At 37.2% G+C, this 22750-nt stretch overlaps 1 protein-coding gene across 1 annotated transcript; it reads left to right on the top strand.

Annotated features, from left to right (window-relative positions):
* The first annotated feature begins 1752 nt into the window (after positions 1-1752).
* On the top strand, positions 1753-5067 carry LOC116903242 (acidic proline-rich protein PRP25-like). Its single transcript, XM_032905620.1, has 3 exons — positions 1753-1837; positions 3564-4015; positions 4554-5067. The coding sequence occupies exons 1-2, from the start codon at positions 1780-1782 to the stop codon at positions 3995-3997; spliced, it is 492 nt and encodes a 163-aa protein (XP_032761511.1). The 5' UTR covers positions 1753-1779; the 3' UTR covers positions 3998-4015; positions 4554-5067.
* Positions 5068-22750: the final 17683 nt, after the last annotated feature.

Here is a 22750-nt window from a genome sequence, read left to right as displayed (position 1 = left end):
AATACACACATGGTATGCACTCATTGATAAGTGGCTATTAGCCCAAATGCTTGAATTACCCTAGATGCATAGAACACATGAAACTCAAGACGGATGATCAAAATGTGAATGCTTCACTCCTTCTTTAAAAGGGGAACAAGAATACCCTTGGCAGGGAATGGAGAGGCAATGATTAAACCAGAGACAGAAGGAACACCCATTCAGAGCCTGCCCCACATGTGGCCCATACATATACAGCCACCCAATTAGACAAGATGGATGAAGCAAAGAAGTGCAGGCCGACAGGAGCATGATGTAGATCTCTCCTGAGAGACACAGCCAGAATACAGCAAATACAGAGGCGAATGCCAGCAGCAAACCACTGAACTGAGAATAGGACCCCCGTTGAAGGAATCAGAGAAAGAACTGAAAAAGTTTGAAGGGACTTGAGACCCCTTATGAACAGCAATGCCAAGCAACGAGAGCTTCCAGGGACTAAGCCACTACCTAAAGACTATACATGGATTGACCCTGGACTCTGACCTCATAGGTAGCAATGAATATCCTAGTAAGATCACCAGTGGAAGGGGAAGCCTTCATCCTGCTAAGACTGAACCCCCAGTGAACGTGATTGTTGGGGGGAGGGTGACAATGGGGGGAGGATGAGGAGGGGAATACTCATAAAGAAGGGGAGTGAGAGGGATTAGGGGGATGTTTGCCAGGAAACCGGGAAAGGGAATAACACTCAAAATGTAAATAAATACTCAAGTTAATAAAAAAAAAGAAATAGTAAAAGCCAATTGTTATGTAATATACTGTAAATAAAATGTTTTAAAAGAAAAAAAAAGAAGTTTTCCATGAAGTGCTTTCAGAAAATTGAATATAAACTGCGTTGAATGTCATTCTGAAGACAGGGCCTTTAACTGTTATTGAAAACCATGATAACTGTGTGCAGCTGACCCATTGAGGGGATCAAGAAGACTGCTGCCTTTTACAGGACCATAATTTAGCGTTAAGCCACTTAAATAAAACAATTAAGAAAGTGGAGCTATCCATGGATGTTAGAAATATATAATGAGCCAGTGAATAATCAGTGAATTACAGATTCATGAAACTGACTTGTTTAAATCACATATGGGTTGCCAAGCCATTTTTACTTGGATTTTAGTGTAATACTAGGACACATATTTTACCAGCCAATGTTGCTACTATTGGGTTAGGTCAATAGAATAGTGGAGAGACATTTTGAGGGTTAGCTGGCTAGGTGTAATAGTTCAAATTTGTATATGAATAAACTCAACACCATCAATATTAACTAACTGCAGTACATATAGGGACATATATGTGATAAAGTTTAAGCTATACTACTGATTAGAGAAACTGACCTGGTTCAATCAGGTTATTTCATTGCTGATAATTTAAACAAAGGTGTGCACATACTCCTTCTACCCTCAACACAAAGTATTATACAGATAGTCTCATCAAATAGAATGAGATATGCCTATAATGATGATCCTATAACTTCACTTTCTGGGCTATTCTCTTGAACATAATTTCTTTCAAATTCAATGTCATCCTTGTTGTACCACTGAGAAAGGCAACACTGACACCTGTTCTTTACCTCATCCTGCTGGGCAAATGTCCCAGTGTGGAGTCAGGGATGCAAGATTTCCTGCTTTGTTAAGTATGAAATAGCATAGAATGGAATTCAAAGGTGCCATTCTTCTGGTGTGACTTATAAAGGCAGAGCCCTGCTTATTCCAGCACAGACTTGGGAGAAACAGCAGAGCCTCCTCCAAGATGCTGGTGGTCCTGTTCACAGCGGTCTTGCTGACCCTGAGCTATGCTCAGGAACCAGGTGAAGGTATGAGAATATGGTTGTGGGCACCATGAATCTTTTTAAAATACAGGAGACAGCACTGCAGGACAGGAGGGAGATGGAACGGAGAACAAGTTATGAGAGATAAATGAAAACACAGAGTCTTTGGCTTTGAAAAATGGATAGTCTCAGTTTTGAAGACACCATGGTAGTTAAAATAAACCATGTGTGCCAGTAACCTTGCAGTGCAGTACATTAAGGGATGATGACAGAATGAATAACATATCAGAGCCATTCTTAGGATGGCAAATAAAGTAATACAACTGAAACTTTTGCATAGAGAAATAGAATCCTCCCAATTTTCATTTTTCCACACCCATTTTATATTCAACTGTGTTACCATTTTTTGTTCAATCATTTACTCAGATGTTTATCCTTTTCTTGAGAAGACATCAAATTAAACATAAGAATTAATTAAAGAACAAGATATAAAAGTTATAAATTATATAGAGATAAAAGGATCAGGATTGAGAAAGAGATGATAGATAGATAGATAGATAGATAGATAGATAGATAGATAGATAGATAGATAGATAGATAGATAATGACATATCTGTGTAACCAATGAGATTCGAGGGGCAATGGAGAGGACCAAAAGTGAAGTTTATTTTGTGAGTTAGTGGTTGACACTCAGAATAGTAGTCAGCATTGGATGCTACCAATTGCTGCTAGCTGGTCATTTCACAGACATTGGCTAAAACTTCCCTTAAAATTGACAGATCGTGGCTAAAATCTCTTACCGCCCGTAGGATGTTAGTTGCTTTTCTGACCTCACTTTTGAGTCTATCCGATGCTTTATTTCCCAATGGCCAACTGTGAACACTCTTTCCCAATAATATCAAGCAAGCACCAATCAATCTTCAATCTTGTTACTTGCCTCTTAGCAAGGAGGATATTTTCTATTAATTCTTCTATTAATTACTTTTATTTCTAATCCACAATGTCATTTCTCCTTTTAAGAACTAATGAGTGTAAATTTGAAAATTTTCAGGCAAAAAAATCTCCAACTTTTAAACTACAGAGAATTATCTGGGAGAGCTATTAATTTTGAATAAGCCAGAGGTCAGGCCTCACTGAAAATAGGAGCAATTTAACGTTTCCATCACAAAGGTGTGGAAATAAAACTCAGATGCAGTGTTCTGATTTTAACTCCTCTATGGTAAGAAAAGTTCCTCAGTGTCTACACACCATGTCTTGTTGCCTGTGTTTTAGTTTATTTCAGCAAGAAAAGCACAAGAAAAGCACAGTGTCTCTTTTCTCTCTGACTCTATACACAACAAAGGAAAAATGTATGGAGCCCAAAGATTATAACCTGTGCTGGATTTCTTCATTTAATACGGTGTGTAAGGTTACATTTGGACTTGATTTTTACCATGAAACATAGTGATTTGATTTAGATTCACAAAAGTCAGTTTGGGCTCACAATGCGAATGGCAACCGAACCACCATGGATAAGATGATTTCTTTGAGGGGTTGGGGATTTAGCTCAGAGGTAGAGCGCTTGCCTAGCAAGCACAAGGCCCTGGGTTCCGTCCCCAGCTCCGAAAAAAAGAAAAAAAAAAAAAGATGATTTCTTTGTTTTACTTTTGTCTAAGGACAATGACTCTTATCATTGTGGAAAGCATATTTAGCATAGTTGCATGCATTCCAAAGACCTTGTGTTATGTATAACTAAGTTCATTGATCATTTGCTTTATTCGTTTAGAACTTCAGAGCCTAAACCAGACACCAAATCAGAAACCACCTCCACCAGGATTCCCACCAAGACCACCTGCTAATGGGAACCAGCAAGGCCCACCCCCACCAGGAAGCCCACAGCAGAAACCCCCTCAGCCTGGAAAGCCCCAAGGCCCACCCCCACCAGGAGGCCCACAGCAGAAACCCCCTCAGCCTGGAAATCCCCAAGGCCCACCCCCACCAGGAGGCCCACAGCAGAGACCCCCTCAGCCTGGAAATCCCCAAGGCCCACCCCCACCAGGAGGCCCACAGCAGAGACCCCCTCAGCCTGGAAACCAACAAGGCCCACCCCCACAAGGCGGCCCTCAGAGACCTCCTCAGCCTGGAAATCAGCAACGCCCACCACAAGGTTCCCAATTGGGCAGACCACAGGGACCTTTCCAGGGTTTGGGTCCTCAGTAAACCAGAATCCTCTGAAAGGTATGACTCATATTTTTCATCTTGCTGTGTTGCAGACAACTGAACTCCTCTAATTTTCAGGATATAGAAAGTAACCAGCCTAATATGTAGAAATGACATTATCGGGCTGGGGATTTAGCTCAGGTGAGAGCGCTTACTAGGGAAGCGCCAGGCCCTGGGTTCGGTCCCCAGCTCCAAAAAAAAAAACCAAAAAAAAAAAAAAAAAAAAAAAGAAATGACATTATCCTCAACCCAAAAATATATATCTGTATTAAATATTTAATGATCTTTCCATGAGAGAATATATGACTTTGGAAGAATATGTCCTCCAAATTTTGTCTTCCACAGTTATTGCCATGTCTTATATGTTTCTGGCAAGAAGACCCCTTTTCTTCCTAAGGTCCTTTACCTCATGACTGGGACTCATGAATTCATAAGGATACACAGATCTCATCATGTTCTTCATTCTTGTGTTTGTTTTCTATCTGCATGTTCTTACTGCTTATTATTGACATGTCATGTTCTCTCTGTAACCTGTCTCCATTATGTTTTATTTCAGAAAGTGAGTAAGAAGTTCTCTCCCTCATGTTTTTCTACTGTCACAGCAGGGTCAGAACTGGAGATTCACAACATTAATAAAATGATCAACCTGCAACTTCTGATTGCTGTCTTTTTTTTCTGGATGGAATTTCAGGACTGAAAATAATCCATGTGCTCAATCCAGTCTTATGGTTTGCTCTTGCAATTTAGTTCAGCAATTGTCCATAATCCAGTTACCTGGCACAAGTATTCTCCTGCTTTCCCTTGCCTGGTCTCTAAAACATAATAGGTTGTAAAATTTATTTACATTTTAAAATAACAGGCTGATAATTTGGTATATTATAGCATTGTAGTATACTTGAGCTGAACCCATATCAAAGTATAGACCTTAGCATATCCTTTGGAATCTTTAAAAACTTTAGACAGATTTGTTTGAAGGGACACAAGCCAGCTTGATCTTTGTGAGCGTGGCTTGCCCTTCTACCACATAATTCTACCATACTAAGAATTGTTATATTACATTCCTAAAGCTTCCCCTGCCAAAGTCATATTTTGCCACTTCCTTCTGTGGCTACCAACGTCCACCTATCAATTTATTGAAGTCCAGAAGTAAAAGCTCCTTCAGTTCTCCTATCATGCACAAACATGTCACTGTATCCTAACTCATTCTACCATAGACCTTCTGAATTCTCATCTTATAAATATCACCTTCATGGTCATTTACTGCTCCTTTTCTGCCTGAATCAAAAAGCATCATTTTAATCCTCTCTTAATAGTTTATTAAAAGATGATCTGTCCATGAAAACTGGTACGGTTTCATGGGTACACTTTGTTTCTAATCTGGCATCCAAAGAACCCTCTAATTCTCCTTTCTTGCTGCTGTGACTCTGATTGATAATAATGGTATTCAGAGCTTTTCATTTTCTGTAGAAATATAAAAACCATTTCTCTAATGTAAAACTTGTCTGGCTTCTATTCTTATGTTGGCATATCCTGTTAATATATTGGCTGATTCAATTCCACTGTTTTATTTTGCTTTATAACCCAGTATCTCTCCACTGATGTCATTCCTTTCTCATTAGTGATTAGAAAATTTAGAGTTAGTTGAGCACAATTGATTCTATTTCTTGAGGTTTACACAATGGAGTACTACTAAGCTATTAAAAACAATGACTTCATGAAATTAGTGGTCAAATGAATGGAACTAGAAAATGTCATTCTGAATGAGGAAATCTAGCCAGAAGAGAACACACATGGCACATACTCTCAGATAAGTGGATGTTAAGTAAAAAGCTCAGTATACCCTTGATAAATCTCAGAGATCATATGTTGTAGAAGAAGACCAAAGTATGGATGCTTCAGTCCTACTTAGAAGGGGCGTCAAAATAATCACAGGAGGTAGAGGGAAAGAGGAACTTGGGGGAAGAGAGAAGGGTTAGGTGGAAAGGGGGGGTCAAGATCAGATTTGTGTGCAGACATGGCAGATATAGAGAGGGTGAAGGAATTGATTAGTGTTGTCTTTAACCCAATACATTTTGTTCTGCCACATGATAGTAACTCTTCCATAAATGGTTCCTTAATCCATACTGCTAGTATTAGTTCTAAATAATATCTCACTTTTTTCTTTCTGAATAACTAGCATTTTTAGTACATTATAGAACACTGTATATAACACATAAACACATTGTCTTTTCTCTTATTCAACATCTTGAACCATTTCTGATTTAAACATTGTGTATCAGATGCTGCCATATTTGTAGCAATAGTTTTAGTTTTATCCCTTTTGCCATGTGTTTATTTTTCATATCTGTTGATAGGCAATTAATATTATTCATCTAATACAGAGGTTTATTAACCTAAGCGGCTGTTATTTTCACATTACGCTTGTATAAATTTCTTGTTATTGCTCCTGTTAATACAAAATATGTCTCAATTTGTGGATTGATTTGTTGAGGTAAAATACAGAGGGGCAAGAGACAGAATATTTAAAACCAACCTTCTTGAGTGTGGAATACGGTGTCTCCCATTCTTCATAAAATTATCTTTGCCATGGTTTTAATTATCAGTAGGTGTTATAGGTCTCATTTTCTTTAGACTTGTTTGGTTTTGTTTGATTTATAAATCCATATGGGCATTGGATGGAGATAGGTTACAAATTGTGAACTCTCCCAAGATGTATTAAAATACAAGAAGCTCCTGATATTTTTAATTTTTGCATATAGGATATTCTTACGAGGTCCTGAAATATCCTTCAGATTATTACCATAACCATCTATAATACTGACGAAGCTGTATGACAGTGGTTTTCCTGCTTCCTAAAACTGTGATACTTCAGTATATTTCCTTATGTTGGTGTGACACCATAAAATCATTTTGTTTCTACTTCATAATTGCAATTTTGCTACTATTATGTATAGTAATATAAATGTCTGTTGTATTTAAGATCTTCGGGGAACTACATAAAAGAGATATTCAACCAAGAAATGGGTGGCAGCCTACAGGTTGAGAACAGCTGCTATATGGGCACTGTACCAGGATAAAACTCAAATATATGCTATCTTAACTTTCATATAAATAGAAGGAACAAAAGAAGGTCCATGCTCACATGTGAGTTGGTATGGAAGTAACATCATGGTGAAAAATGATCCTTGCCCTATGTTAATTCTAGTAAATGTCACCCTGCTTTTTCCCACTGGTCAACATTCTTTCATTATCAGAAAAGAGTGAAAGAGATTAATGCATCATAAAAAAGATATCCACTTGGACACAGGTGATGGAAGACCTAACAGCAAAAATTATCATTTGTAAAGTGCTCTGTAAGGTCAGTAGTAAAACAGTGCTAAGCTACCAGGTAAACTATGCATGATGAAGCCCCTAGGTATCTGCTTATCTGAGAATACAAATATAACAATTATATGCATCTAATAATAATTGAATTCTACATATAGAAAGATATGAATTATTTAGTTCATATTAGTGGATGATGACCCCAAAACTTTGAAGACCAACATATTTGGATAGTTCATGGCCAAATAAAGGGAATTCGGAAAAACCCCTTTTCCATAACTTCTAGTGAATAATATGTGTGTATATCATTCAGTGCTTTTTTCCTATGGTCCAATATGCTCTCTACTTCTGTTGCTAAATTTATTGTTTTATCATATTTAAGAATTTGTAACATGATATTGATTTTATGATATTTATACATTGTTTTTTACTTATACAAACACCAATCTGGACTATCTCTGTCCCCTTCATGTATGCTGATATCAGCACATAGCATTCATATGATTTTGGCCTCTGCCAATGAAGATTCTGTTTCCTGAAGCTAAAGGAGTGGAGATAGATCAGCTTGTAGTAAAGATGTCTGAATTCTAATTGAGGGTCAAGAGACCAGAGAAAAAACTATATCTTTTGATTGCAAATCTCAAAAATCCTGTAAATGTATTGGCTGGGGATTCCTCAAATGCTCTCCTTCTCCCTATCCACAGAGCCAGCATCCAGTAAATAACTGTTAGTACTACAGAGTCTATGTGATCTTATTCATACTATAAATGCTCTACCCACTGAAACATTTCAGAAGACAAAATGAATACATTCCTTGGAACTGTGTTGGACTTGGAGTGTCTAATGACTACATCTATAAAGAAGAGTCCGAAAGAAAGCACACTGAATTTATTTATTTAACCTCTTTAGAAAGCCAAATCCACTAGGAGAAAATAAGTTCCATATAAGTTCTTTGGTGAGGTCTGCTTAAAATCATAGTGTTGAGTAGAGTGTGAATAATTTTTTATGGTTTCAGTTTAGTTAGTGTCTCTGCAAAGAGAAAGCATTAATAATTGATCTGATAGACATATTCTAGAAGAAAATGGATTATTGGCACTTTGAGTTTCTGTGGTGGTAGAGATTGCTGACTGTGAGTGATAGCTACATACAAAGAAAAATGTGCATTGTGACCATGTTCCTCATTCTCTGAGATCCTACATTATTACAAAACAATTAAGGGAATTGGAATAATGTGCTGCATTGTGTCTTCACTGTTGTGAAGCAATATCTTGTAGAAATGTATAAGGTAAAGTATAGTGTCTTTGACAAATGAACTCTATCCTCACACAGTTTCCAAATTTCTTGACCTTGTTAACAGATAGGTAGTGTAAAAACTCTCCCATCTGGAATAATGATTTTTGGGCTTTAACAGAACCAATGAGCTAGGAATCAATCCAAAATGCTTCCTATGGCTCAGACAGCTTTCTATGAATCAAAGAGTTATTGTCTCCATTAAGGCAATGGAGAGAAAACTAAGCCTGGTTGCCAGGGTCTTACATGCTGTAAAAAAAGCCTGGGAAGGCAATAGAATTGAGCAGTTCTCATGTTCCCGATGTGGCCAAGGCAACCTGAATGATGAGAGATAGTTCTGAGAAGTTGATTTACCAGTCTTATCTACCATCACAGACCCATAAACTATGCTTGGAAATGTGTGTGAACACACACAAAAATACACACACACACACACACACACACACACACACACACACACACACACACACACTGCTTTTTCTCCTAAGGAAGACATGATAATTTGTACAGGGTTTAAGCATCTGGGGCTTTTGATAATTTGATAATTTGGTTGAACATCCATAGACAGTAGAATGCCTAAACACTGTTTTAGTGATTCTACTTACATGCTGTTGTTCTCATATTCAACTCTGCTTATACGAGCCCTGAGTTCCTGAAGTGAATTTCCCAGACCAAAAATCTTTCTTTCTGGAAACATTTCCAGTAAAGCTTAATTTTTTACATTCAAGAAATAGATGGGATTTGCATTTTATGATTTTGGGGAGACATTTTATTATAAGTAAAAATTCTTTCCAATTTCTGGTGCATATGCCTACATCAAACATAGTGAGTGGACATCACCTGTAACTATTCAGGTTGTGATGTTCTTGTGAAACCATTTTGTACCAATGTTTTTCCTCATTATTTTTACACTATAATTAGAAATACTGTATTAGTACAAAGTTATGGTCTACTGTAATGACTCTAAATTCTCATTTAAAAACCCATCTTGGGACTCCAGATTGGTGCTTCTATTGATTTTCTAGATACACTAAAGAGAGTAGTAGATCCTCTATCATATACATACCAGGAAAAAACGCCTAACTTAATGAAAAAGAGGAAGACCATTCTGACACTATAGAAACTACTTTTTTGAGGCAAATTTATAAGCAATTTTTTTAAAAGTCTGAGGTTTTAAAATATTTTACAATTAGCATAAAATATAGTGGCTCAATGACAATCTTTAAAAGCAGGTGACAGATAAACTTTGCTTGAAGTAAACAGTATGCCCACGGACTTGGGCTTTGGGCAAGGTGAAAATCCTGTACATGTACATGCACACCACAAGTTAGACCAACATCATTTGTTGAATTTACTTTCTCTTTTCCACCGTGTGGTTTTGGAGTTTTGTAAACCATCAAGTGCCCATAGGTTTGTGAGGCCTAAGCAACTAGGACTGCAATCTAGTATCGTTTTTTTTTTTTTTTTTTTGGTTTTTTTTTTTTTTCGGAGCTGGGGACCGAACCCAGGGCCTTGCGCTTCCTAGGCAAGTGCTCTACCACTGAGCTAAATCCCCAACCCATCTAGGACTGCAATCTAAGAACATGGAAGTATTGTCTGAGGAGCCTGATATATATCTATATATATCAGGACATCTTGTCTTGTCTGGCTACAGTGTAAGATGATGACCCTAGTCCTATAGAGACTTAGTACTCCTGAGAAGGGGATGCCATGGGAATTGGGGGTGGGTGGTATACCCTATCTGAGAAAATGGGAAAGGACACAGTGGGCAGCCTTGTCTAGTTCCTGATTTTAGTGGGATTGCTTCAAGATTTCTCCATTCTGTTTAATGTTGGCTACTGGTTTGCTGTAAATTTCTATTGCTATGTTTAGGTATGATCCTTCAATTACTATTATTTGCAAGACTTTTGTCATACAGAGATGTTGAATATTGTCAAAAGCTTTTTCAGCATCCAATGAGATGATCATGTACGTTTTTTTTCTTTGAGTTGGTCTATATAGTAGATTATGTTGATGAATTTTTATATATTAAACCATTCCTGCAACCCTGGACTGAAGCCTGCTTAATCATGGGGAATGATCATTTTGGTTTATACTTGGATTCGGTTTGTGAAATTTTTTCGGTTATTATTGCATTGATATTCATAAGAAATATTGGTCAGAAGTTCTATTTTATGTAAGGTCTTTTCGTGTTTTAGGAATAAGCATAATTGTGGCTTCGAAGAACAAACTGGGTAGGGTTCCACCATTTCTATTTTGTGGAAGAGTTTGAAGAATATTGATATTACATCTTTGCATGACTGAAAAAAATTATGCACTAAACCCATCTGGTCCTGGGTTTTGTTTTGTTTTGTTTTGTTTTTGATTACAAGACTTTTAATGAATGCTTCTTTTCCTGTAGGTGTTATCAGACAGTTTACATGGTTTACCTCATCTTCATTTAATTTTGGTGGCTGGTGTGTGTCTAGAAAATTGTCTTTTTCCTCCAGATTCTTGAATTTTATTTCGTATAGGCATTTGAGTAGCATGTGATGATTTTTGGAATTTCCTCAGTTTCTTCTGCTAAGTCTACCTTTTCCTTTCCGATTTGTTAATTAGGATAGTGTCTCTGTACCTTATAGATAATCTTGCTAAGGGTTTATGTATCCTGTTGATTTTCTCAAAGAACCAGCTCCTGGTTTTGCTTATTCTTTCTATAGATCATTTTGTTTCTACACAATTGATTTCAGCTATGAGTTTGATTATTTCAGCCATCTACTCCTCTTGGTTGAATTTGCTGCCTGTTGTTCTAGAGCTTTCAAGTGTGTTCTCAAGCCAACAGTGTTTTCTGTCTCTAGTTTCTTTATTGAGGCACTCAGAGGTATGAGTTGTCCTCTTAAAACTGCTTTCATTGTGTCCCATATGTTTGGGAATGTTGTGTCTTCAGTTCCATTAACTTCTAAAATGTCTTTAATTTCTTTTCTTATTTCATCCTTGACAAAGTTTTCACAGAGTAGAGAGTTGTTCAGCCTCCAGGTGTATGTGGGCTTTCAGGTGCTTTTATTTTTATCAAAGATCAGCCTTAATCCACAGTGATCTGATAGCATGTATGTAATTACTTCTTTTTTTTCAGTTTTAGATACAATATAAATTTTATTTTTGGTCCATTAAATATACAATATTTGCTTATGTTTATTGACATTACTTTGCTTGTACATAGAGGTATTTTTTGTTCCATTTTTATTAAATCGAGAATTTCTTATTTACATTTCAAATGTTATTTCCTTTCCCAGTTTCCTCTCCGTCAGCCCCCTAACACCTCCTCCACCCCATCTATATTGGTGTTCCCCTCCCCATCCATCCCATATTATTGCCCCACACCCCAACAATCCCCTACACTGGGGGTCCAAACTTGGCAGGACCAAGGGCTTCCCCTTACACTGGTGCCCCAACAAGGGTATTCACTACTACCTGTAGAGTTGGAGCCAAGGGTCAGTCCAGAGTCTTTGGGTCGTTGTTTAATACCTGGAAGTTCTGGGTGGTTGACATATTTATTCTTATGGAGTTGCAAACCCTTTCATCTCTTTCAGTCCTTTCTCTAATTCCTCCAACAAGAGTCCCATTCTCACTTCAGTGGTTTGGAGTTGGCATTTGCCTCTGTGTTTGACATGTTCTGGCTGTGTCTCTCAGGAGAGAGCTATATCCGGTTCCTCTCAGCATGCACTTTTTAGCTTCATCCGTGTTATCTATATATGTCCATATATGGGGAGAGCTCTGAATGACTGTTCCTTCAGTCTCTGCTCAAAACTTTGCCTTCCTATCCACTCCTATGTATATTTTTGTTCCTCTTTTAAAGAAAGAGTGAATCATCCACATTTTGGTCATTCTTCTTGAGTTTCATGTGGTCTGTGCATGGCATCTTGGGTAATTCGAGTATTTGGGCAAATATCCAGTAATCAGCGAGTGCATGCCTTGTGTATTTTTCTGTGATTGAGTTACCTCACTCAGGATGATATTTTCTAGTTTGTTCCATTTGCCTATGAATTTCATGAAGTCATTATTTTTGATAGATGAATCCTACTCCATTGTGTAGATGTTACCACATTTTCTGTATCCATTCCTCTGTTGAAGTGCATCTGGGTTCTCTCAAGCTACTGGCTATTAAAAATAAGGCTGATATCAACATACTGGAGCGTCTTTATTGTATCTTGGAGAATCTTTTGGCTATATTCCCAGGAGTGGTAATGCTGGGTAATCAGATTGTATTATGTCTAAATTTCCGAATAACCTCCAGTCTGATTTCAAGAGAGGTTGTACCAGTTTGCAATTCCTCCAATAATGAAGGAGTGTTCCTCTTTCTCCACATCCTCACCAGCATCTGCTGGCACCTGAGTTCTTAGCCACTCTGACACGTGTGAGGTGGAATCTCAGGGTTGTTTTGATTTGAATTTCCATGATGACTAAGGATGTTGAACATTTTTTTAGGTGCTTCTCAGCCATTTGATATTCCTCAACTGTGAATTATTTGTTTACTTGTTTACGCCATTTTAATAATGTTATTTGGCTCTCTAGATTCTAACTACATGAATTTTGTGTATATTTTGGATAATAGTCCTTTATCGAATGTAAGATTGGTAAAGATCTTTTCCCAATCTGGTGGTTACTGTTTTGTCATAATGACACTGTCCTTAGCCTTATAGAAGTTTTTGCAGTTTGATGAGATACCATTTGTAGATTCTTGATCTTAGAGCAGAAGCCACTGGTGTTCAGTTCAGGAAATTTTCTCCATTGTCCATGTGTTGGAGACCATTCCCCACTTTTTCTTCTATTAGTTTGAGTGTATCTGGTTTGGTAAGGAAGTCCTTGATCCACTGGCACTTATGCTTTGTACAGGGCTATAAGAATGGATTGGTTTGCATTCTTGTACATGCTGACCTCCAGTTGAAACAGTATCATTTGTTGAAAATACTATCATATTTCCATTGTAAGGGTTTTGGCTTCCTTGTCGAAAATCAAGTGACCATAGGCATGTGGGTTCATTTCTGGGTCCTCAATTCTATTCCACTGGTCTATCTGCCTGTCTCTGCAACAATTTCATACAGTTTTTATGGCTATAGCTCTGTAATACTGCTTGAGGTCAGGGATGTTGATTCCTCCAGAAGTCCTCTTATTGTTGAGGATAGTTATACCTGTCCTGGGTGTTTTATTATTCCAAATGAATTTGCAAATGGTTCATTCTAACTCTCTGAAGAATAAGACTGGAAATTTTGATGGGGGTTGCATTGAGTTGGTAGAGTACTTTGAGCAAATGGACATTTTTACTTTTTTAATCCTGCTAATATATGATTCTGGCAGATCATTCCATGCTCTGAGATCTTGTTCAATTTCATGCATCAGAGTCTTGAAGTTCGTAGAGTAAAAATCTTTCACTTGCTTGGCTAGAGTCACACCAAGGTTTTTTATATTATTTTGGACTATTATGAAGGGTATCATTTCTCTAATTACTTTCTCAGCCTGTTTATCTTTTGTGTAGAGGAAGGCTACTGATTTGTTTGAGTTAATTTTATAGCCAGCCACTTTACTGAAGTTGTTAATCAGGCTTAGTAGTTCTCTGGAGGAACTTTTGGGGTCACTTAAGTATACCGTCATTTCGTCTGCAAATAGTGATATTTTGACTTCTTCCTTTCCAATTTGCATCCCATTGACCTCCTTATGTTGTCTGTTGCTCTGTCTAGGACTTTGAAGACGGTATTGAATAAATAGGGAGAGGCTAGGCAGCCTTGTCTTGTCCATGATTTTAGCGGCATTCCTTCATGTTTCTCTCCATTTATTTTTCTATTTGCTACTGTTTTGCTGTTTATCGCTTTTAGAGTGTTTAGGTATGGGCCTTGAATTCCTGTTCTATCCAGGACTTTTATCATGAAGGGGTGTTGAACTTTGTCAAATGCTATCTCACCATCTAATGAAATATCATGTGGTTTTGTTCTTTCAGTTTGTTTATATAATGGATCACGTTGATGGTTTTCCGTATATTAAACCATCCCTGCATGCCTGGGATGAAGCCTACTTGATCATGGTGGATGATTGTTTTGATGTGTTCTTGGATTCTTTTTGCAAGAATTTTATATATATATATATATATATATATATATATATATATATATACTTTTATTAACTTGACTATTTCTTATTTACATTTCGAATGTTATTCCCTTTCCCAGTTTCCGGGCCAACATCCCCCTAACCCCTCCCTCTCCCCTTCTTTATGGGCGTTCCCCTTCCCATCCTCCCCCCATTACCGCCCTACACCCAACAGTCACAGTCACATTCACTGGGGGTTCAGTCTTAGCAGGACCAAGGGCTTCCCCTTCTACTGGTGCTCTTAATAGGCTATTCATTGCTACCTATGAGGTCAGAGTCCAGGGTCAGTCCATGCATAGCCTTTGGGTAGTGGCTTAGTTCCTGGAAGCTCTGGTTTCTTGTCATTGTTGTTCATATAGGGTCTCGAGCCCCTTCAAGCTCTTCCAGTCCTTTCTCTATTCCTTCAATGGGGGTCCTGTTCTCAGTTCAGTGGTTTGCTGCTGGCATTCGCCTCTGTATTTGCTGTATTCTGGCTGTGTCTCTCAGGAGAGATCTACATCCAGGATCCTGTCAGCCTGCAATTCTTTGCTTCATCCATCTTGTCTAATTGGGTGGCTGTATATGTATGGGCCACATGTAGGGCAGGCTCTGAATGGGTGTTCCTTCTGTGTCTGTTTTAATCTTTGCCTCTCTATTCCCTGCCAAGGGTATTCTTGTTCCCCTTTTAACGAAGCAGTGAAGCATTCACATTTTCATCATCCGTCTTGAGTTTCATGTGTTCTGTACATCTAGGGTAATTCAAGCATTTGGGCTAATAGCCACTTATCAATGAGTGCATACCATGTGTGTTTCTCTGTGATTGGGTTACCTCACTCAGGATGATATTTTCCAGTTCCAACCATTTGCCTATGAATTTCATAAAGTCATTGATTTTGATAGCTGATTAATATCCATTGTGTAGATGTACCACATTTTCTGTATCCATTCCTCTGTTGAAGGGCATCTGGGTTCTTTTCAGCTTCTGGCTATTATAAATAAGGCTGCTATGAACATAGTGGAGCACGTGTCTTTTTTATATGTTGGGGCATCTTTTGGGTATATGACCAAGAGAGGTATAGCTGGATCCTCAGGTAGTCTTATGTCCAATATTCTGAGGAACCTCCAGACTGATTTCCAGAATGGTTGTACCAGTTTGCAATCCCACCAACAATGGAGTAATTCCAGTAATTCTTTAAGGGATTTTTGTTTTTTCTCCTTAAGTGCTTCTTCTTGTTTTCTTGTCTTGTTCTGTATTTTCTTAAAGAAGTTATATATTACCGTCTTTAAGTCCTCCATCTTGATGATAAAATGTGAATTTAAATAGAGATGTTGCTTTTTTCCATGTGTTTGCTTTAGTGGTAAAACTGGGTTCTGATGTTGCCAAGTAGTCTTGGTTTATATTGCTCAGGTTCCTGTGCTTGCCTCACACTATTAGGTTTTCTGTTGTGTTAGCTTGTCTTGCTGTTTCTGGTGGTGGCTTGACCTTTCTGTTGGCCTGTGTGTCAGCACTACTGTAGACCTGTTTTCCTGTTTTCTTTCAGCCAGTTATGGGAACAGAGTGTTCTGCTCTCAAGTATATAATTGCTCATGGCAGCTGCCTTTCAGCTGTCCATGAAAGCAGTAACCGGGAATATCCTGCCCCTACTGCTCTTGGGTCTCTGTGCGCAGGGGACACAGATGGCAGTAGGTGTCCTCCACTTGAAACGGGAATGTGGGCAGAAAGTAATCTCTGATTTCATAGGAGTGTCTGCATTTCTGAGTGTCTAGCACTCCCCCCACCATGGGATTTTGGTACAGGGAGTTTTTTGATCAGTTCAGTTTACATCTGGGCATAGGTCTGGACCCCCGGGCACCTGCATCTTGACTGTTCCTATATTTCTGTGTCCAGAGGCACTATACAGTTTCCTCTTGGGCCATAGATGTGGGCAAATGTGGGCAAAAATGGTAGTCTATCCTGCCCTGCAGTCTCAGGTTTGCCTGAATTTCTGGGTGTTCAGCTCTCTCCCACGTGATTTGGGAGCAGGGAACTGTGGGCCAGGGCGTGTAATTATTTCAATCTTCTTGTATCTATTGAGGATCGTCAAGTGAACCACTATAGGGTCAGTTTTGAGGAAGTTACCATGATGTCAAGAGAAGAAAGTAAATTCTTTTGTTTTCGGATAAATTGCTCTATGGATATCTGTTACAACCATTTGGTTCATACCAGTTACTAGTTTCTTTGTGCTTATGTTTAGTATCTTTTTCCTACCCAAGTCAATTAGATAGCAAAAGGAGGTAAAAATAAATACAAATTGGAAAGGAAGAAGTGAAAATATCACTATTTACAGATGATATCATAGTATACTTAAGTGACCCCAAAAAATCCACCAGAGAATAAATACAGCTATTAAACAACTTCAGCAAATTGGCTGCATATAAAATTAACTCAAACAAATCAGTATATTTCCTGTACTTAAAGGATAAATAAGCTGAGAAAAATTAGCGAAACAACACCCTACAAAATAGTCACAAAATGTAGAAAATATTATTTGTTTTATTGAGAGTCAGTGTCACTGTAACCAAGCAACAGAAATGTCTGTATGACAAGAACTTCAAGTCTCTGAAGAAAGAAACTGTAAAAGATCTCAGAAGATGGAAATATCGCCCATGCTCATGGATTGGCAGGATTAAATTACTAAAACTGGTCCTCTTCCCAAATCAACCTTTAGGTTCAATGCAATTCTCATCAAAATTCCAACTCAATTCTTCATAGAGTTAGAAAGAGCAATTTGCAAATTTTGGAATAACAAAAAACTCCTGTATAGCAAAAACATTCAACAATAAAAGAAATTCTGGGGAAATCAACATCCCTGATCTCAAGCAGCATTAGAGACCAATTATGATAGAAACTGCATGGTATTGTTACAGAGAAAGCCATATAGGTCAATGAAATAGAGTTGAATACCCAGAAATGAACCCACATACCTATGGCCACTAGAACTTTGAAAAAGTAGCTAAAGCACTCCAATCAAAAACCACAGAATTTTCAACAAATGGTGTTGATTCAACAAGAGACCAGCATGTAGAAGAATGAAAATTCACTCATTCTGATCTCCATTGACAAAGCTCAAGAACAAGTGTTTCAAAGACCTTCAATCAAGACAAGATTCACTAAAACTAAAGAAGTGAATATGGAGAAGAGCCTCGAACTCATAGTCACCGGGGAAATTGTCCCAAACAGAACACAGTGTCTTATGCTCTAAGGACAAGAATCAAAAAATGGAATATCAGAAAATTACAAAGTTTCTATAATGCAAAGGATATTGTCAATAAGACAAAATGGCTACTAACATATTTCAAAAAGATCTTTACCAATCCGACACATGATAGAAATCTAATATCTAATATATATAAAGAATTCAAATTACACTCCAGAGAATCAAGTAATCAGTGGTATTATAAATGGAGTACAGCAGTAAAAAATTAATTCTCAACTGAATAACCATGACTGGCTTAGAAGTACAGGAAGAAATGTTGAACATCCTTAGTCATTATGCAAATGCCAATCAAAACCATCCTGATATTCCATCTCACACCAGTCACTATGGCTAAGATAAAAAAGAAAAAAAAACCCTCAGGCAACAGTAACTGCTGGTGATGATGTGGAGAAATAGGTATACTCTTCCATTCTTGGGGGTATTTCAAGCTGGTAATGCTATGCTGGAAATCATTCTGGTGATTCATCAGAAAATCAGACATTCTAATACCTGAGGACCCAGCAACACCACTACTTGGCATACACACAAAAGATGTTCCAACAAAAAACAACACATGCTCCACTGTGTCCATAGCATACATATGTAATAGCTTGAAGCTGGAAAGAACACATGTCCTTCAACTGAGGTATGAACAGAGAAAATATGGTGCATTTAGACAATGGATTACTACTCAGGTATTAAATATAAAGACTACCCGAAATACTTGTGTAAATGAATGGAACTAGCAAATATCATGCTGAGTGAGTTAACCCAATCATAAAAAATAGACATGGTACACACTCACTGAAAAGTGGATATTGGCCTAATAGCTTTTAATATCTATGAAAAAAATCAGAGATCATATGAAACTCAAAAAGAAAGAGGACTATGTGGAATCTTCAATCCTTCTTAGAAGGGCAAGCAAAATACCACTGGAGGAAATAAAGGGCCAAAGCACAGAGCAAGGCCTAAAGAATAGGTCATCCAGTTACTGCCTGATCTGGGAATCCAGCCCCTATGCAGCCCCCAAAACCAGTCCCTTTGCTGATGCCACGAAGTGCTTGCTAACAGGAGTCTGATATAGATGTCTCTTGAGAGGCTCTGCCAGAGCATTACAGACACAGTTGAGGATGCTTGCAACTAACCATTGGTCTGTGCATGGGGATCACAATGGAGGAGTTAGAGAAAATACTGAAGGAGCTGAAGGGGTTTGCAACCACATAGGAAGAATAACAATACCAACCAACCAGACCCCAAAGTTTCCAGGGTCTAAATCACTAACCATTGAGTACAAATGGAGGAACCCATGGATCCAGCCCACATGTAGCATAGGATGGCATTATCCAGCCTCATAGGAGGAAAAGCCCTTGGTTCTGTGAAGACTCATTTTTGTAATATAGGGTAATGCCAGGGCGTTAGGTAAGAGTGGGTGGGTGGGGTGGGAACATCCTCTTTGAAATAGGTTGAGGGGTTAAGGGTATAAGAGAGTGGAAGAAAGGGTAACATTTGTAAATGTAAATGCTTAAATATCCAAAACAATTTTTTTTAAAAAAATAAGGTGGAGAGGAAAATTCTAAGGGCAACAATTGTAATTAGTAAAATAATTGTTTTTAAATGTATGCCCATGGTTTGGAAGCTGGATCTTAAAATGAAAGTATTGTATGTACTACACTCAGAATGTTTACTTTAAAGATATATCTACTGTCAGAAATATAAGGAATATTTTGAGCCATATATCTGGACTTTAATACGGAGTGATTATAAAATCAGCATTCATGTATCATTTTATTTAAACATAGAAAGTTTCAAAAATCATTCTTCTTATTTTGTAATTAAGATTAGATCATATCTCATTTGTCTTTATTCCCTCCACTTCCTCCATTCTCATGTTAAAATTAGTGACTTCTTTTCATTATTACATAGACATGTTTATGTGTATAGGTATATAAAACAGCTGTTTGCTAGATTTTTATCATCCAGCTTGCTATCCTTTGAGAGGTTATTAATTGGTGAGACACTGTTATACATATTTCCTTTAAAATTCAATTGCCACCTTTATAGTATAAACATCTTTCTGTTTTGTAATTTAAAAATTAGTCCTTTTAAAATTATGTAATAAGGGTTACAAAGACTATTTCAGTCTCACAAATGTTTTAATAGCTGATATAAATGAATACAAAATATTTGTCTTATACTAGTACAAAATAGTTTTATAGTTTCAAATGGTTCAAATAAAGGGAAACAAAAAATGAAAGATGAAACGCAATCCAGCTTCCATTAACAATAAAACAGATTACTAATTTTTGACAAAGAATTTTAAAGAATCTTAAATCTAATCATTGTCCTATCTGAGGTTTTGACCTTATGGATTTCTGTAGGAACAAAAAGAAAATGGAGGAAAATGTCATCTTTGAAAGCCCCTCAGAGCATTCATTGGTAATGACATCCAAATTCTCCTATAGTGCAAGATTGAGGGGTTATTGTGTCCCATGTTGTACTTCAATAGCTGCCTGCTACACTATCTTCTTGACAATTTCTAGAATGTGCACCCACTTGCTTCATGTAATGTCCACAACTCCATCCCTTAGGATCACTGTTTCTCTGTCTCTTTTTCTGCAATATTTCTCTCCCCAGATTATAGCAGGCTCCAAATGGGTATTATAAAATGCCTGCCTTCAAACAGGAGCTCCATCCATCTTTCATAGAACTGTCAGAGTGATTCATTCAAGACAGAATGTTGATTATTATTGCCAAAATTCCACTAAAGTTTTCTGTAAATGGAATTTTGGTTTCTTGAACAAACACAGAAATATTATAAAAATGTGTTTTCTTTTTAATCCCATGTTTGTGACATGAGGCTGCTCCATATTGTTCATAGCAGATGATTATGATTTACCTCGTGCTCAAGCAGAGGTATGACTCTGGCAGCTTCAAGTGGCTTCTGCAGGTGTTTGTGATGTTTGGAATTCTGGGCTATTCAGAGGATTTGTAAACACTAAAACACCAATACCATCCAAGTGCAAGGAAAGTTGGTGTTTAGATGCTTTTGATAGATCTTTGTCAAGCAGTTATTTGCAAGGAGACTAGAATAATAAATTAGAGATAAATTACTTATAAATACTTTGTTTAATATTTTATTTTATTTTAATTTATATCATGGTATTACCAAATAATTTTCAATTAATTATCCTGTAAATAATGGATGATGCTAGTAAGTATGTAGATCATGGAAATCTAGCAACTGATACCATTGACAATGTTTATGAAAGATTTGCTCTGAGGCTCAGTGATCTCATGGTAGACTGAAGGATATAATAGCAACAATGTTATGATCAATATCATCACCCCTTATCATATTCATACAAAGGTGGTTATAAGAAGAAATGGCCCAAGGTAAACACCTTCCAAATGTTTTCTGTCTGACTTCTCTAAGACTGTGTGTGTGTGTGTGTGTGTGTGTGTGTGTTTGTACACATTAAATATACTTATGTATGTACAAAGATTATAGATAGGCATTATATATCCTATACAAAGATTACTATAATATAATTATGTAAGTAATATAAGGAGTATACACTAATAGTTTTATTCCTTATATATAAATATATGTTAAAATATATAATGATTTTGGGTATATATTAACTTAAGAATCATGGGACAATTCCAAAACGGAATAAACAAATTTTATACAAAAAATGAAATAAAATTTAATTATTAAAGAAGTTCATCGGCATTTTTATCAACTATGTCTTCAAATGCTTAATTATGGGGGATGATATTACCCCTGCCCTCCAAGACCAAAAATGACTTGCTGTAATTGACTGATTGAAGTTCATGTTTGCTGACACTTATTGCTATTCATTTTCCCTGTTAAAAGTCACTTCAGTGATTAAGGTAAAAAGCAGAAATTGACAAATTTAACAAAGATTGTTTACTGAGATGCAGAGTTAGACTCTCTTTCACAATGAGAAAAATGCATGTTTGTTGAGAGACCAAGATATTGAAGCAGTATTTCCAGTTCTGTATATGACTCTGATTAGAAACTAGGATACAGCTCATCTACTACAGGAACAGACCATGAAACTAGACCAAAGTAATCTGTACCAGCCTAGACCTCAAAATACAGTGCCATGACAAACATCTGCCCCCCACTAGAGGAACAGTCTGAAAGAGAGCCACAAGATTGGGAGATATCTTGTCTCAGGATAGACCATCTGTTCTGGGAATCCCAATCTGTGTTATTCATTCATGACTCAGAATTGTAGTCTGTCTAGTGCATTTTATACCCACGAGTGAGGTTTTAGATTACCTACTCCAAAGATAATAAATAAAACAATGTCAGGGATTTGGCCTCTATGAATCACACTAGTGATTATCTTATCCTTCTGGAGAGTTTCCTATGGTTCCATACAAGAAGTCCTGCTTGAATTTTTCTGGGATCATCATCATTTTGATGTGTTGATGACCCCAGTAAGCTCTTTGTTTTGGTAGAAGGAATTGTCTTTATTCTTGCATATCTGTGATTTGGATCTTCTTTCAGAGATTCAGAAAACATAACAGTATGAAATGTATAAGTTTATATGATAAGAGAAAAATGTTTAGCAGGACGTAAGCAATATGATGATCTGATTCATATGGAACAGTGGTCTGTTGAAGCTGACAACAGAAGAATTGCTGGGGCCACAGTAGACAACAACTGTGTTATAAAGCTAGAGAGAATCCTCAGACTCCCAAATAAGAAATATGACGAAAGAGTATGTATTGTACAAATGATTATAGTGCAAAACACATTGAAAATAGTCAG

Source organism: Rattus rattus, chromosome 6 (assembly GCF_011064425.1).
Source record: "Rattus rattus isolate New Zealand chromosome 6, Rrattus_CSIRO_v1, whole genome shotgun sequence".
Lineage (NCBI taxonomy): Eukaryota > Metazoa > Chordata > Mammalia > Rodentia > Muridae > Rattus > Rattus rattus.
Note: the sequence above shows the minus strand (reverse complement) of the source record. Positions and strands in the feature narration are given on the sequence as shown.

Excerpts from the sequence above, each read along its gene's own strand:
- LOC116903242 (XM_032905620.1), top strand. The coding sequence starts at position 1,780 with ATGCTGGTGGTCCTGTTCACAGCGGTCTTGCTGACCCTGAGCTATGCT. Across the intron at positions 1,838-3,563 it reads GAGCTATGCTCAGGAACCAG|AACTTCAGAGCCTAAACCAG; the intron begins GTGAAGGTATGA and ends TTATTCGTTTAG.